The following is an 18,051-nucleotide window of genomic DNA, read 5'->3' on the forward strand; positions in this document are numbered from 1 at the left end:
TTTGTTTCTCAGAGTCCATAGTCTCTCATGGTTCCTCTTCCCCTCCGGTTTCCCGCCCTTCATTTTTCCCGTCCTACTATCTTCTTCTTCTTCTTCTTTTTTTTTTTAAACATATAATGTATTATTTGTTTCAGAGGTACAGGTCTGTGATTTATCACAGCGCTCACCATAGCACTCCAGCAACCCTCAGTTTGTTTCCTGAAATTAAGAATTCCTCATATCAGTGAGATCATATGATACTTGTCTTTCTCTGATTGACTTATTTCGCTTAGCATAATACCCTCTAGTTCCATCCACATCGTTGCAAATGGCAAGATTTCAGGGGTTTTTTGTTTTTGTTTTTTTGATGGCTGCATAATGTTCCATTGTATATATATACCATATCTTGTTTATCCATTCATCTGTTAATGGACATCTTGGCTCTTTCCATAGTTTGGCTATTGTGGACATTGCTGCTATAAACACTGGGGTGCACGTGCCCCTTCGGATCGCTACATTTGTATCTTTGGGGTAAATACCCAGTAGTGCAATTGCTGGGTCGTGGGGTAGCTCTATTTTCAACTTTTTGAGAAACCTCCATACTGTTTTCCAGAGTGGCTGCACCAGTTTGCATTCCCACCAACAGTGCAGGAGGGTTCCCCTTTCTCCGCACGTGAGGGCCAGTTCTACTACCTAAGACAATATATGAAGTCGTATGAGCCCAGGCATACCCACATGGAAACACATCATGATGCACCGACACTGAGGGACAAAGGCTTGTGCTGTTTCAGTGCAAGCCCCCCTGATAGTTTATTTCTGCTCCCGAGAATCATCTTGTATATGGTGCTCAAGAGACCACTGCCCTAAGAGGTCCCTGCCAGAAAGATTCTTTAGTATTTATTTATTTCTAAGTAGGTTCCAGCATGGAGCCCAACATGGGGCATGAACTCACGACCCTGAGATCAAGACCTGAGCTGAAATCAAGAGTCAGACGCTTAACCCACTGAGCTACCCAGGCACCCCTTCTGTAGTTTATTAATTTTTTTTTAATGTAGTTGGATGGAAGAGAGTTATATTTACATATGAAAATGCTTGTGTTGTTGCATATTACTAGGGTGTCCATCCTTCTGTCTGCCCATCATGAAGGAAAGGAGATCACTATGGGGTAGCTTTAAGAGCCCTGAACTCCGAGTCCTAGATCCGCCCCTAACTGGCTGTGTGACAATGGCCATTGAATTGACTTACTTTCTGAAAGCCTCAGTTTCCTCACCTGGCACCTCACATTGTGGTGGTATAGATTAAAGGTCAGAGGAAAGGTTCCTAAAAAGGCCTTGTAACTTGTCATTTATACATACATAGAATGTTTTTTCATAGGTTGAATGCATATACTTCCTCAAAAATGATTTTTATTTGTTTCACTTCTAGATTGCCTCTTTAAGCTATGTCCCATGAATCGCTACTCTGCCCAGAAGCAGTTCTGGAAAGCTGCCAAGCCAGGGGCCAACAGCACAACAGATGCCGTATTGCTCAACAAACTGCACGTACGTATTTGCGAGGGACCTCTCCATGATGGGGGTCTTAGGAACGGCCACTTGGGTTGTGTCTGAGTGAAGTGGGTTAGCTTTGCAACCCTCCAGCTCTGGGCACAGGCTTTCCTATGTCCTTTGATAAAGGGGTAAAAGGGAGTTGACCCTAAGAAGAGATGGGTTGGAGTCAACCTGGGATCCCTTGAGAGTTACTGTTTTCTTAGCCATTCCCTTTCTGGGGTGACTCTAGCTAGAGTACTGGTTATGAGCACAAGCTCTGGAAGCAAATCCTGGCTGTATCACTCACTCAGTACTGATATTGGGAAAGTTAATTAGCTCTTTGGTGCCTTCATTACCTGCTTCTAAAATGAGAATGGTAATAATATCCACATCAAGAGATTGTTGTGAGAATTATGTGAAATGAAACATAAAAGGCACATGAACAGTGCCTGCAACGTAATAAGTGCTTAATAAATTTTAGCACTGTATATATCTTGACTATTAGTTGGCATATAAGCTTATTCCACTGCTGATGTGTTGTGTGACCATGAGCGAGTTTCGGAGCCTCTCTGAGCATATTTCTCCGTCTGTAAAACAATGACATAGTTTTCTAGTGTCTCGTATCTAGATGACCTAATTCTTTGGTGAGGCTAATTTGTGTGGAACTACTTTGAGATATTTAGAAGGACATGACATATATCCAATGTAGTAGTATTAAAATTGCAACCCATTCACTGTGCCCCTTTCTCGCTTTATTTTTCTCAATGTCATTTATCATAATCTTTCTAATGTATTTTATCAGCTGGCTACCCCCACTTGTATGTAAACTATTTGAGGGCACAGATTTGTGTCAGGTTTGCACATTGGTGTCTCTCTCATGCCTATAACACAGTAGGCACTCAAATATTTACTAATGGAATGAAAAACAAAGGTCTCTTTTGAGACTTAGTGGTAATAGTTAAAGACGTAGAGTATCTGTGAGCACCATGGAGCTTACCAGGTCATCTGTCACGCTGGCTCTCCTTGACTAATTTCTTTTCTTTTCTTTTTTTTTTGGCAAAGTCACAACCAGCTGCATTTGGTAAAAGGAAGGGTCCTGTGGAGGGCCTTCTTGGTCCCGTGTGTACCATGTTGGATGGGGTTAGGTGCTCTAGGTCTGATGAAAAGACCTGGTTCCTAAACTCAGTGAGCTTGTCCAGGGTGAGAACACACAGGCGGTAACTCCCATTGCATTTAAAATGAAATCTAGACGTTATGCTTTGCTGGACCCTGATTTCTCCTCTGAGCCTTCTGAACTGCACTCACTCTGCTCCAGTAGCTTTATTTCACTTCATTTTTTTGAGCGCCATAGTCTCTTAACAATTTTGCTACCTTTGTGCTTCCAGTTTGTCAACTTAGAACTTTCTTCTCCTGACTTTTCCTAGGTGAAGACCTTTGCCTCCTTCATATCTCTGTTTAAGTGTTATCTCAGCGAGGTCTCACCTCACTTCCCTTATCTCAGCGATGCCCTGCTGGCTTTCCTCCACTGCAACACTATTTTTCTCAGCACTGATGACAGTCTGCAATTATATGTAGTACTTCCCTTAATTATCCTCTTTCATTCATTAGAATGACAGCTCCCCACGATGAGAAGCAATGGCTGGCTTGTTCACCGCTGTGTCCCCAGAGCCTGTGATAGTATCTGGCCCATAGTAGGTGCTCAAGAAATATTTGTTGAATGAAGCAGCACAGTGCTAGGGAATTGGGATAAAACTGTGACAGCATCTGAACCCTCTGGGAGCTCAAGAGTTAATAAGGAATAAAGAAGTGGTGACAAGATAGTGTGGCAAGTACTATTAAGGGGTGAACCTAAAAGCACCTAGGAGGCTGTGGGAACACCTAGATGGGGCACCCAAATCCATCTCTGTGAGTAAGTGTGGGCGATATGGTAGTCAGGGAGGGCTTCCTGGAGGAAGAAGAAGTGACAAGCCTCATTCTGAGGCATCTGTGGGAGTCAGAGGGTAGGAGAAGAAGAGAGAACAGAAACAAATAGGTTGGTTTGAATACTTAAGGAGTTGCATCATTATTTTCATGATTTTAGGGCAGACATTCTCAACCTCAACAGACTCCCTCTTAATAGAAAATACTATGTAACTATATGAACATGAAATAACATTCATAAATAATACAACCTCTGAAGACACCAGATTTTTTTAAAATGAATTATGAAGGAGAAATAAAAGGAAAGTAATAAATCTTATAATCGTATACTTTAGTTAATGCTTGGGCAGGATTACTCTAGGGGACTTAAGGAAGTAAATGTTCACTCCTGTTTATATAAACTCTGAGGCAACCAAAGACTGTGACTCAGGTAGGTGTGTAGTACTGGCTGCTAAAAAGCATGTTTTTTGTAAGTAATTTTCCAAAATGGTCAGCAGATCTTGGTAGTGTTACAAATAATGCAAAGTACACTCTTCCCTTTATTAAATAGCCCTTGCATTTTGGGTAAATGTATTAATGGTAATTAAACCATGTAAAACTATGCTTTGTGTTGATATGTAAAGTGGAGTTAGGAGCTAGACCCAGAAATTGCAGACAGCCTTTTAACCCATGTAAATGACAACCAGACATACAACTGTACAGGATTAATAATGCTTTATCCTTATACAGGATGGTACCATGCATTTTGGGGCATCCAGCATCCTGAGTCCTGTGCACTGAATATCAGTAGCACCCCCCGCCTCCCCCAACTTTGTGATGACCCAGGGTCCTCCTGACGTCTGTGCTGGGACTATGGGAATCTAGCTGAATGGGTTGGGCAAGATTGTTTAATCTTGCACATCTCTCTAATTAGCTATTTAGTGCTTATGCCTGTGGGGTTATCTTGGAAGAAGTACGTCTTCTGTAGTTCGGACTTTTCTTTTTCTGATATGAAAATCATTCTGTTCAATCAGATCTTAAGAGTACATCTCAAGGGGCGCCTGGGTGGCTCAGTTGGTTGAGCGACTGCCTTCGGCTCAGGTCATGATCCTGGAGTCCCTGGATCGAGTCCCGCATCGGGCTCCCTGCTCAGCGGGGAGCCCGCTTCTCCCTCTGACCCTCCCCACTCTCATGTGCTCTCTCTCTCATTCTCTCTGTCTCAAATAAATAAATAAAATCTTAAAAAAAAAAAAAGAGTACATCTCAAAAACCTTCCTTTTCCTATGGTTTTTACAGCAGGAGTTGTAAAATCAGATTCCTCTTGACCATGCAGGAAGCCAACTGGAATAAAAGGAACTTGGTGGGCCTGGTTGCTAAGTGGAGTGTGCATGTCTGTGGGTCCAGAGGGGGCCGTTCTGTCCCCTTGCTGTTGCTGCATGGGAACCTGGGCCCAGAGCTGCTGCCACATCTTCTACTTTTTTCAAGAGAAGCTAAAAATTCATGCTTTATATCTAATATCTCAATTTTTTAAAAAATGTTGGCAACTAATTCAATTGAAGTTTAAAGCATCCATTCAGTACAATAATGTCTCAAGCTGGATGGGGTTCTTTAGCCACCTGTTTGCAACCTGTGATGAAGTGTCAATGGAAATTGCTTTCAGTGCTCCTTCCCATGAATGAACTGTGCAAAAAACTGCACAGTTGAAAAAATGCAATCTTGAAGGTGATCAAGAACTCTGAACTCCTTATTTAAAAAAAAAAAAGAAAGAAAATGAAATAGCTCTTTCATGCTGTTGGTTCTTTAAAACATTTTTTACAAAGGAAACTAGTACTTTCCCCTGATTTAGGAGTACTGATGTGACTTGGATGTTGACTTTGTGCATTTCCTACTTTCCTGCTTCTTTGGACCTTTTTTTCCCCTCTAGTGTCCAGAAGTCATGTACGTGTTTTAGTACAGTCATTAAAATGTTGTATTTTGGCCAGCTGCTTGCTTTTGGGGGTTGATGGCAAGTCTCCAGTGGGTTTTCATTTTTATTTTTGTCAACAACTGTGCAGCACCCCAATCAAAGGTCAGATTATTTTAAATTAATGCCATTTAAGGAATTAGTTGTCTAGACCACTTGACTTCCTTTTGACTAGGATAAGCAACATGTAAACAGCATTCTGAGGGAGAATGACATCTAGTGGCTGGTTACTGTGTGTTCATTCCCTCTGCAGGACTAAGTGGATCCTAACTCTTCTGGTCATGACTTCTCAAAAGTCTTTTGGCAAAATGAGCTTTCTCCCACCCACAAATCACATAATGTGTTCAAAGGCCTTGACTACTGTTTGCTGACAGCATTTTGACCTGCATTGTTTTGGTTCTGAGAAACGGTCAATTACATTAAGTCATAGTCTTGACAAGCTAGGAAAAGCCAGAGGAATAGCAAGTCTCTTGTCTCCCGAAGCCTGGGTCCTATATTGCTTGTTTTCAGAAGCCTTAATTCCCTATTGTATTACACAGTGTAGAGTTTGTTGACCTGAAATAACCTTTCCCCACTGTTCCAGTGACCTTTCTGTAGTAACTGAATAATGGTTTCTCTGTTTTTCTGAAATAAAATAACAGGTGGCTATGATAAGATTGACCTTGATGTTGCTTAGGGAGGATGGTAATATCCATGGTGAACCACGGTGATAGAGACCGTAGCATTAAGTGTTATTTCTTCCTTAGAAATTCAAAACAGGGCACCTGGGTGGCTCAGTCGTTAAGTGTGTGCCTTTGGCTCAGGTCATGGTCCCAGGGTCCTGGGATCGAGCCCCACATCGGGCTCCCTGTTCGGCGGGAAGCCTGCTTCTCCCTCTCCCACTCCCCCTGCTTGTGTTCCCTCTCTCGCTATGTCTCTGTCAAATAAATAAATAAAATCTTAAAAAAAAAAAAAGAAATTCAAAACAGTCCTCAACCCAGTGTGTAAGGGAAAAGAGCAAAAGGTATTTAAATTATTAGGTTTTAAATTTTGAAAACGTTACCATTTAAGATGACTTTTGAAAAAATCAAGGCTATTTGTCACAGAGATATGATGAGGTTTTTGAAGAAATAACACACATGAGTATGATAGAAAAATAATGGCAAAATACACATGAGTAAAAAAAGGAAAAAAAATACAGTCCCTAAATCTTACTCCTCAAATATGATCTTGGTTTATATTTGGTGTGTTCCCCCCCCATTATATTCCTGTGTTTCTACATTTTGAAGTATCAATGGAAACGTACTGCTGTCTCCTCTTTCTTTAACTCACTTTTTTCACTTAATATGTAATGAATAAATATCTTTTATTTTCATTTTATTGGCCACATGGTTCTTCCACGTATGCCAGCGCTGTAATTTTACATAGCCAATCCTTGTGGGGTGGGTGGTATTCGGAATCCTGACAGTTTTTATAGTACTGAAACTAGCTGTTACGGACTTGTTTGTGTGCAAGATTATCTTTTTAGGAGAAATTTCTGGAAATGAAATTGCTAAATCAAAGTTGCGCCTGTTGAAAATCTTTGAGAGACATGGCCAGAAAATCCTTCAGAAAGATTTGTCAGTTCACCGCCTTACAGCATGGGCCATTCCTTAGAATATACTTGAGGGGTTTAACAGACCAAGTCACATTCTGTTCAAGGGTGAAGCAACCTCGATCAGTGGGCCCAGGTGTAGTTAGTACCTCACTACCTTTTTACCAATCTGTGCCTCACTCTTGAACCCAAAAATCATGAAGAATGGTTTTAAGACTGGAATTTGGCTTTGTGGCGGAAGTTATCTAAGGACCGATGGGCGAACTCAAGTGAACACATTTGGTATTTATGTATTTAGTAAAAAGTAAAATGAATTGGAGAGTTTTCTCTTTAAAAAAGTACGCTTATACTTATAGAAAAAGTGAACTCTTCAAATGGTCTATAAGGTCAATGCATGGAATGTTCATTCAGTAGTTATGTAGGCTTGGTTATCATTAAACCTTTCAACAGTATTACAGATGTGACAGTATTTTAAGAGAGGTTCTTAGGTATTTATTCTCTACTATTTTCTAATTTTACCTTTTATATCTTTTTAGACAAATACTCTTTGGTAGAGCTGGTGGTACTTAATTAGTTTTTAATACGGAATATATGCCTTCTTGATGACTGACTTGATGTTTCTATGTAGACATGTCAGCAAACACTGAGTTGCCCCTTTTGCACTTCATCTAAGCGTAGGAACTTAATATTTTATTTTATTTTATTTATTTTTTTAAAGATTTTATTTATTTATTTGACAGAGAAAGACACAGCGAGAGAGGGAACACAAACGGGGAGTGGGAGAGGGAGAAGCAGACTCCCCGCCGAGCAGGGAGCCCGATGCGGGACTCGATCCCGGGACTCCAGGATCATGACCTGAGCCGAAGGCAGTCGCTTAACCAACTGAGCCACCCAGGCGCCCGGAACTTAATATTTTAGATGAGTGCTTCTTAAACTGAGGCCACTGGAAATTGGGAGTAAGAGGAATGTCCATGAGAATTTTCTCTCTTAAACAGCAACCTTTATGTCATTTAAACCCAAGAAACACAGCTTTGTGATTTACTAAAGATGAGTCCTTTCAGTATGAGGTTTTGAGTAGAGGAAAAAAACTGTATTTGTTGGAAGACGTTGTGTCTTATTTTATTGAACGTATTGATTTTTCCCACTTGGACATTTTTTTCTTTCTTCAGTTGTTCTGTCTGTATTAGCAGAGACAACTACTTAGTGGCAAGAACAAATACCTCTTTAAGAAGTCTAAACCCTCCTTCCAAGTAGATTGTCCAGTGCTGTGTTTGGGAGACTACCTATAGAACCTGTGCGGTGCTCTGGAGATCTCTGGAGGGGTGCAGCACAGGCATGAAACTAGGAAGAACAGAAGGTGGGAAGAAATGTAGGGAGGGTGTGGTTGGAGGGGAAGAGCGACCTAGGAACGGTGCTGAGGGCAGTTCGGATGCCTAGGATTGGCATGTTGTCTGTGCTGGTATTATTTCTGGATGTGTCTTGAACCCAGGGGTTTTTATCCTTGGGTAACTGAGAGAAGCAGACTGGTAACTAATTCCGGGAGAGAGAGGGGAGGAAAGCCTCTGAATAGACCATTGTTTTACAGGGTTGAGACAGATGTGAGAAACTTACAGTAATCTGCACTAACATAGGCAGATCATTCCCTCTTGTAATGTGGTTTCTTTTTGGTTTAGGATTGCTTTCTGCAGCTTATTTTTTTTTTTTTGAGGTCTTTTTTTTTTAATTAACATATAATGTATTATTTGTTTCAGCGGTACAGGTCTGTGATTCATCAGTCTTACACAATTCACAGCGCTCACCCTAGCACATACCCTCCCCAATGTCCATCACCCAGCCACCCCAACCCCCCCACCCCCCTCCACTCCAGCTTGTTTCCTGAGACTAAGAGTCTCTTATGGTATATCTCCCTCTCTGGTCTCATCTTTTTCATTTTTCCCTCCCTTCCCCTGTGATCCTCTGCCTTGTTTGTCAAATTCCACATATCAGTGAGATCATACGATAATTGTCTTTCTCTGATTGACTTAGTTCACTTAGCATAATACCCTCTAGTTCCATCCACGTCGTTGCAAATGGCAAGTTTTCAAATTTTTGATGGCTGCATAATATTCCATTGTATATATGTACCACATCTTCTTTATCCATTCATCTGTTGATGGACATCTAGGCTCTTTCCATAGTTTGGCTATTGTGGACATTGCTGCTATAAACATTGGGGTTCTGCAGCTTATTTTTGTCAAAAGATGTACCTTCCTAAAAATACTTACACTGAAGGTAGAGATGGAGCATATGCTGGATTTAAAGGAAATGGAAAGATTCCTCCCCCACCCAACTTAGTCCACCAGTTGAAATTCTCATCATCAGAGTGTTAGAACATTTCTTAATTTTAGAAATGTATGTGTAATAATGTTAGAATTTATTGAATGCCTGTTATGTATCAGGCACGCATTTTCTCTGATCTCCCTTGCATTGTCCCCATTTTGTGATTGAGAATATTGAGTGGGGCTTGGGGAAATTAAGTAACCTGGCCAAGATGGTAGAGCTGGTGTGTGGTGGAGCCAGGCCCAAACCCAGGAGGTCCTGTGAAAATGCAGACTGTTCTTGGGAAAGAGGCCTGTTAGCCCATTGGCATCTGGGGGGCATCTGGCCTCAAGGAGAGGGAAACTCCGGGAAGAGAACAGTGGAAGCTCTTCTGAAATGTATGGCTGGTCACCAGGGTTTTATTATCCATCAGATTAGATACGGATTTTCTTCCCTGCTAATTTACTTCTGTTTGACCCAGTCTAGGTTTGGGGGACAGGGCTTGGAACAAGAGTTTCTTTATTGCCTAGGACAAAGCTGATTCCCCTTCAGCTTTGTTATAATATGATAACAATACTTTCTGAGGTGTACAAGTAAATGAATAAAAATGCCTGTTCCAGTTGATGGCCCTGGCAGACTATTCTGGAACCCTCTCTTCAGTTTTACCAGGTTCCCAAGCATGCCAAATTTGGACTAGTAATGTCTCCTGGCCCCATTTGTACCTATAGATTTGCAGTTAACCCAAATGTGGGTTTGAGGATTATCTCTGCTACTTAATAGATGTGTGGTTTTTTAAAAAATATCCAACATCATTATATTTTATTTATTTATTTTTTAATTGAAGCATAGTTGGCACACAGTGTTATGTTTCAGGTGTAAAACATAGTGACTTGACACGTTTATGGGTTACACTCTGCTCACAAGTGTAGCTACCATCTGTCACCATACAACACTATTACAGTATCATTGACTGTATTCCCTATCTTGTGCCTTTCATCCCCATGACTTATTTATTCCATAACTGGAGCCCTGTACCTCCCACTCCTCTTCACCCATTTTGCCCATCTCCTACCCCCTCCCTTCTAGCACCTGCCAGTTTGTTGTCATTATATATTGGTCTGTTTCTGCTTTTTTGTTTGTTCATTTCTTTTTTTTAATGTGGGGCTTGAACTCATGACCCTGAGATCGTGACCTGAGCTGAAATCAAGAGTTTGGATGCTTAGCTAACGGAATCACCCAGACGCCCCTTGTTTGTTGATTTGCTTTGTTTTTTAGGTTCCACATGTAAGTGAAATCATGAGGTATTTGTCTTTGTCTGACTCATTTCACCTAGCATAATACCCTCTAGGTTCATCCATATTGTCACAAATGGCAAGATTTCATTCTTTTTAATGGCTAAGTAATACTCCATTGTGTGTGTGTGCGTGTGTGTGGACACATACCACAATACAGATATGTGATTTTTAAAAGAAGACATTATTTTTTTAAAGATTTTATTTATTTATTTGACACAGAGAGAGAGAACAAGCTGGGGGAGCGGGAGAGGGAGAAGGAGAAGCAAACTCCCTACTGAGCAGGGAGCCCAACGCAGGGGACTCTGGGATCATGACCTGAGCCGAAGGCAGACACTTAACCAACTAAGCCACTCAGGTGCCTCAAAATAAGACATTATTAAGCAAAATTTCAAATGTACACAGAAGTAAATAGTATAACAAACCCCTTGTGTACCCACTATCCCAACTAATTGCAATGTCAAATAAACCTTTTAATCTCTGTTTTTTCTTCTTAAAATGGTGATAATGGGGGCACCTGGGTGGTTCAGTCATTAAGCATCTGCCTTCAGCTCAGGTCATGATCCCAGGGTCCTGGGATCGAGCCTTGCATTGGGCTCCCTGCTTGGCAGGAAGCCAGCTTCTCCCTCTCCCACTCCCCCTGCTTGTGTTCCCTCTCTCGCTGTGTCTCTCTCTGTTAAATAACTAAATAAAAAATCTTAAAAAAAATGGTGATAATGATCTTCTCCTCAGGGAACTACCATAAAAATTAAATAAATTACCGTAGTGTCTAGCAATAATAACCAGCATTCCATAAATGCTGCAGTGACCAGGCGCTGTGATACATGAGAGTGTAGGTGCTATTTTTATCCTCATATTACAAAAGTAGAAACTGAGGCTCATGAATATTCCAGGATGCAGAACCAGAAATCACTTGAAACCAGCATTTAAATTCAATTTTATTTTACTCCAACTTAAAAGAGGACTTTTACAAATCATAAAAGGCTATGCAAATTCTCTCCCACCCCTACCCTATTTTCTTCAAAAATACACAAGCTTTTGACGTCGTCTTAACCTAAGCAGATGTCCATGAATGCCTGAAAGAAAAAAAATATATTTAAAAAAAGCCAAGAAGGCCAACAAAAACAAGGGCAGAGTGGGATGGCTTCCTGAACCCCTTGCTCATTTTGCTTAGGTATTTGCTTATTTCTGTGGCTCTTGTATGAACTGGTGACATTGGTTTTGCATCACTGTGGAGAAATATAAGCCATTGTTTCCTCTCTGTGAACAGTATTTCTTCTCCATGTACAGCATGCTGCAGACTTGGAAAAGAAGCAGAATGAGACAGAAAACAGGAAATTGCTGGGGACCGTAATCCAGTATGGCAACGTGATCCAGGTAGGTCATGGCCGCCCTTCTCTTCTGGAGCTGGAGTGTTACAAAGAACAAAACTAAAAAATAAACACATGAGATTGGGTTTGGACAGCTTTCCAGCAGGACTCCCATGGAGACAGCCAGTCTGGTGCAAAACGTCTAGCATTTCTTCTTATATGGGTTGGATTCTTGGGCTTTTGAGTTGGCCCACTCTCAGCACGAGAAGCCATTACTCTGCCCTGTAGTTGGTAATGTAAGTTCTGTGCAGATATTTTAAGTGAGAAGTTCCCTATCTGGAAATGAGCCTGGCTGCTGCACTTTTGTTTCACTTGCTTTCCTTGAAAGTTCTATTTGGTAAAAATTGGCTTCCCTGTAACTTTTATCTGTTGGTTCAAGAGCTGGTCACAGGGGCAGTAAGAGCAATTCAGTACCTCCAGGTAGAATATTTGATGATGGGTCTCATATCTTGTCTCACGGGTTGTGGGGTTTACTTGTTGATCCCTTGTGGCTTTAAAGTTGGCATGGGGATAAAACACACTTTAGGAAATAGCTACTGCGGGGTTTGCTAAGAAAAATCTATCTGGGTCTATCCTTGCAGAAAATAGTGTGTGAGAAGGTCCAGTGCCAAATGTAGCCTTTTTCTTTTTTCTTTTTTTTTTAAGATTTTATTTATATATTTATTTTAGAGAGCTAGTGCCTGCACAAATGGGGGTGGGTGTGGGGTGGAGGAGCAGAGGGGGAAGGACAGGAGGGGAAAGAATCTCAAGCAGACTCCCCACTGAGTTCAGAACCCAACCAGAGGCTCTGACTAGTGACCCTGACATTGTGACCTGAGCCAAAACCAAATCCAAGGCTTTACTGGCTGAGCCACCCAGGTACCTCTGTAGCCTTTTTCTGTTTATCTAGTTGCTGGATCATTTTGATACAGACACAAAGGGTAATAGTGACCAACTTTTGAAGACCTGACCCATCTGGTTATCTTGCTTCATTATTTCCCTTTCTGAAAGATAGCACTTGCCATTTAAACTTGACTGGTTCCAAAGGAATTCCTTCCCATTGTTATTTGTGTTAGATAGAGAGCAGTGATAATCTAGATCATGGAAAAAGTAGAATTGCCACATTGGTAATAGCAACCCTTTATGTTTAAATGGGTTATTATGATTTGGCCTTTTGGAATATTAAAGTAGCTTTCAAATCTGTTTGAAGATAGGTCCTTCCAGTCCCACTCCAAATTCCTTTCAAGTTCTGTCCAACTGAAAAAGGACACAAGGGGCCAGGTGGGCCCAGAGTTCAGTATCAGCTTTATTACTGGGCCAGACCAGTGCTTTCAAACTCAGGACTCCCTCATGTGGTTAGATCAGAGAGTATGGCTTGAACTGAAGACGGAAGGTAGGCACAGGGGCTAAGACTGTAAACCCTTAAGTGTATTCCAATTCAGATTTTGTGACTTAATGAATATGAGATTTTGGGCAAGAAATGTTCCCAGGCCTCAGTTTGCTCACTAGCAAAATGGGAATAATAATGATATTTGTTTCCTATAATGATTGAGGGATACCTGTCCCAGAGTAAGCTCTGAATACATTTTAGCTGATATTATTACTTCTTCGAAGCCTGGATCTTGGGATCCATCTCTACGTAATGTCAGTTTATAAACCAATTCAGTTCAGCACTTGGACAGGTATGTGGAGGATCGGGGGCCACTCACCAGGATAACAATGAAGACTTAAGAGGGCATTGCCTTCCCCTTGTGTATAATGGCCTAGGGATGCCAGGGACTCACAAGTCAGACTCATGACTCTAACAACATTGATAGAAGAGTGTGGACCTCCTAGGAATGTTCTAGAAAGTGTATCTATTAACATGTGTAAAAGGGATATTGGCGGTTGGCAATGAAGTTCCATGCTGGTCTTAATATTTCTGCAGGATTTGAGCTATCTATAATCTACCCTTCCATCTTCTCTTATAGCCTGTTAATTTGGGAAGCATTAATCAATGCTTCCTGCTATAGACCTACTATGAGACAGGTTGTTTCCCATTTAGTTGTTTGGTTCTCCCAAGAATCAAGAATAAAGTGCTTAGCACTTGACGGTGGAAATTTATAGTAGCCATGTTATTCCACATAAAATGACTACCCCTTATAGGGTCATCTCTTCAACTATTTCTTGTGCTCAGAAGTGCCTTTCCTTAGCTCCATGTTAGGGTCAGGGATATTCAGATTGCAGTTCCTCAGCTCCTTTACATGGGATTAGGCTCCTACCTGTTAAGAGATGGCAGAGTGCTGTTCCTTGCTGACGGTGTGCTTGACATGAACAGCATCCATCTTGTCCATGGCCATGTTGGGGGGATAAAATAAAATATTTCTTCTTCCCTCTACTTCTCCCTTTGCTCTTTCTTATTTTCTAATTATTCCCTGCCTCAGGCACTTCAATGACTCTCTAACTTCACAGTTAGCTCAGGGGTGGAAGGAATGTTTGATACATATTATGTGACTGAGAGAGACATCTTAGAGATTCAGAGACCTGCTGACACTCCCCTTATTCTCTCTGTGGGTTTTCAGCTCCTGCATTTGAAAAGTAATAAATACCTAACTGTGAATAAGAGGCTTCCAGCTCTGCTGGAGAAGAACGCCATGAGAGTGACTTTGGACGAGGCGGGAAATGAAGGGTCCTGGTTTTATATTCAGCCATTCTACAAGCTGCGCTCCATCGGAGACAGTGTAAGTGCAGACTCACAGCCTGGGGAGTGCCCCATGCCACGCCTCCAACCCTAACTGTATATAGAAGTCAACTGGGAGAATGTTATAGTTGGAACCAGAGGCTCATCCTGTGTGAAGAGAAGGGAGTCACTATGGAAACCAATGTTTGGGAAACAGGGAAATTTGGAGAGAAGTGTGACCTAAATACAGTAGCTGTGTTTTTCCTACTGAGTTTCTGAAAAAATGGTATGAATAGCTCATTACCTCAGTAACTTCACCATGAAAACAGCTATCATATATTAATGTCCCGGGCAGTGTCCCTGTCATTCTAGATCATTAGTGGAATGGAAACGCCTCTCTATTTTGGAAATAAAGTTAGTAAAGAAGGAGAAGAGAAGAGAACTAGAGACAACAGGGAAGGAGAATGGATTTTAGGATTATTCTTCACTTGTTCCTTTATCGATAAGCCAACAGGCTCTCCATCCCATTTCAGTGACTGCAATTCGTCCTGAGTAGGCTTCTCTCCTCAGGGTCCCTAGGATATAAAGCCACTGAGATACTTGTCCGTGTGACTTAGAGCAGTTCTGATAATTGTCAGCTACATTAGTATGTCATTATGTGGGCATATACTTGACAACAAGTATGTTTAAATGCTATTAAGCCATTTTTCTGACCTTGTTAAGATTCGGAAATAGAAGTTTTTTTACTAAAACGAAATGTGTTCCTTAAACAGCTTGAAATCTTGTCAAAATGCTCAGCTAGCCTTAACCTCAAACTGAGTTTTGCCATTTTCAGTATTGTTATTTAAGTTTACAAGCTTTGGGCAGTGTAGTATTCATTTATATGCTGTATCCCAGAAGCAGGTAGAAGCAGACCATTCCTTCCCAGTTGGTATGCAGTAAATATTGATCCTCAACTGAGAAGAGAAGGACAAGTCCAGTAAAGCTTAGTTTTCATCGTAAGTTTTGGATTTTTTTGAGGTACTTAATATATATTTATGAGGTACTCCAAGTGGAGTTAGGGAAAATTTAATTGTATATCCTTCCCAAATGTAACAAACTGAAAATAGATGGGTTTTACCTCTTAGGAAGCCATCATTTCTGTTCTCCTTCCTTCTGCCCTCATAATAAAAGAGCAAGGTGTTTTGTCCTGAATTTCATTTTTGGGAAATCCTTGGCTTTCTTATTCTTTAAACTTACCTGTTCAGCTGTACCTTAGTTGAGAAGGTAAGATGGAGTTGAAAGGTTGGTTATCCTTTGTAGGATAGTGTTTTACAAACAAGTGTTGATCTATTTGTGGACTCAGATCAGTTTAGTGGCTTGTGACTACCATTTTAGAAAGTGGAGTAGAATAGATAGTATCAGGCTGTCCTAAACATAATGAGGATAAGTATTGTTTTAGGGAGGTAACTTCTGTTTTAGATAAATATAGATATGTATATCTACATATGTACACACACACATATATATATACACACACATGTATGTGCACATAAGTAGGAATGACTGGAATATAATAGAGATGTATTTCTTCCTGTGGTTTGTACCAAAAAAGTATGAAAGTCATTGCTTTAGATATAGAAGATTATAGTTTTATTTGTTTAAAAATAGACTTCCTTCAGGCATTGTTCTGCTTCTACTCCTAATACTCAGCGCTTACTTATAGATCTCTGTTAACATAGGAAAAGGGGGATATTGACAGTTGGCAGTGGTGTCCCATGCTGGTCTTAGCATTTCTCCAGGGATTGGACAGGGATCATGGGACATCACTGGCTGGCCAGTACTATGAAGGGTTTGGCTGTGCTGGCTGAGGATGTGCCATATCCAAGGGGGTGGTCTAAGGATGCCCACCTGCCCTCCACCAGGGACTTCTGACCTGTTTTGTGAAAAGCTCCGTTGGCCTCTTCCTTTCCAGGTGGTCATTGGTGACAAGGTTGTACTGAACCCCGTCAACGCTGGCCAGCCCCTTCATGCTAGCAGCCATCAGCTGGTGGATAACCCTGGCTGCAACGAGGTAAGGGAAACCTTGTGATGGCTTGTGGGCAGGCAGAGGCTGCAGGAGCAGGCCTTCTTGAGGGCAGAGCATGTGCATGCTGAAAGTGACCTTATTAGTGACTTGGGGCAGCATACCTGTTCTGCAGGTGAGTAACCAAGACCCAGGATCAGGGTTGCCATGTGGGGTTGGGTGAGGGCTGATAGCTACCCTAGGGCTCAGTCTACTAAGCCTCCTATAACTGGGAGATTGTTGCCTAATTTGTTAAGCCAGAGAAGGGCCTTTTCTACCAAATTTTTCTGGCCAGAGGAGCTCCTTTTTCCAGTTTGTTTCCCTTGGGAGAATGTCTTTGGCTGATTACTAAGATGAGTATACTACAGGCCATCGGCGGCCTAGCAACGGGGATATGTTGATTTTGGCAATATATCTCCTTGGCCTCAAATTTGGCAATTACAGGACCAAAGGGCAGTAAATTGACTGTGACATAAATATTTGTCTACAGCTTGGGGACACAAGCTCTGGAGTCAGATAGATGTGGAACAAAATCCCAAATCTTCCATCCCCTAGTTTCGCGTTTCTAGGCTAGTTACCGTACATCTCCTAATCTCCCTGTGCACTAGTTTTCCTGTCTGAAATAGGTGTGATGGTCCTGACTGTTTTTTTAGGGTGTTGCTGAGGACTAAACGTAGTCATGAATACTAGCGCTTAGCCCAGGGCCTGGCGTATACTTAGTGTACAAGCAGTAGCTTTTATTGAGCGTCACTAGCTCATTCACATTTTAGAGTGTATTCATGGGAATCTTTGTACCTTTGTTTATCAGCCCTTGTTTTTACTGAACTTGTACCTTCTGGCTGCAGAACAGGAGACTTGGAGAAGAAAGGCTGGAAGTAAGGTTCCCTTAGTCATTTCGAGCATACATGGTGATGGGCACAAATGCACCCTTGATTACCAAACACATCTGCCAGGCCAGTTAAATTTGCGGTTCCTGTGAACTTATGGCTGTGAACTGGTAGGATTTTGGGGCGGAAGCCCAGCCCTGCTTCTTGGGCAGTGATGAGGAGTTTTGGGGGCTGGAAGACACAGTCATGGGGAGGGATGTGTGAAAAAATAACTGTCATTTGTTTTCCAGGTCAATTCTGTCAACTGCAATACCAGCTGGAAAATCGTCCTTTTCATGAAATGGAGTGACAACAAAGATGACATACTGAAGGGGGTGAGTTTGCTACTTCTCAGGCTGGCAGCACTTGGCTCTACATGGGGCAGCAGCTAAGTCCTCTTGTAAAATTCATTGTCCTTAAACCCTCCATGTGCTGATGTTTTAGGGTGACGTGGTCAGGCTGTTCCATGCGGAGCAGGAGAAGTTCCTTACCTGCGACGAGCACAGGAAGAAACAGCATGTCTTCCTGAGAACTACCGGCCGGCAGTCAGCCACATCTGCCACGAGTTCAAAAGCCCTGTGGGAGGTGGAGGTAAGGGGCGGG

The 18,051-nt window shown here is 41.7% G+C and overlaps 1 protein-coding gene across 4 annotated transcripts in view; it reads left to right on the forward strand.

Moving 5' to 3' along the window:
* ITPR1 (inositol 1,4,5-trisphosphate receptor type 1) overlaps positions 1–18,051 on the forward strand; it is a 326,205-nt gene that overhangs the window by 118,174 nt on the left and 189,980 nt on the right. For all 4 annotated transcript variants that reach the window (XM_081821132.1, XM_081821136.1, XM_081821141.1 and 1 more), the window contains exons 5-10: positions 1,405–1,520; positions 11,821–11,907; positions 14,441–14,599; positions 16,493–16,591; positions 17,700–17,783; positions 17,893–18,039. In XM_081821132.1, coding sequence (XP_081677258.1) covers positions 1,405–1,520; positions 11,821–11,907; positions 14,441–14,599; positions 16,493–16,591; positions 17,700–17,783; positions 17,893–18,039 — 692 coding nt within the window. The remainder of the gene's footprint in view (positions 1–1,404; positions 1,521–11,820; positions 11,908–14,440; positions 14,600–16,492; positions 16,592–17,699; positions 17,784–17,892; positions 18,040–18,051) is intronic.

Source organism: Leptonychotes weddellii, chromosome 1, assembly GCF_054177405.1.
Source record: "Leptonychotes weddellii isolate Sample4059 chromosome 1, ASM5417740v2, whole genome shotgun sequence".
Lineage (NCBI taxonomy): Eukaryota > Metazoa > Chordata > Mammalia > Carnivora > Phocidae > Leptonychotes > Leptonychotes weddellii.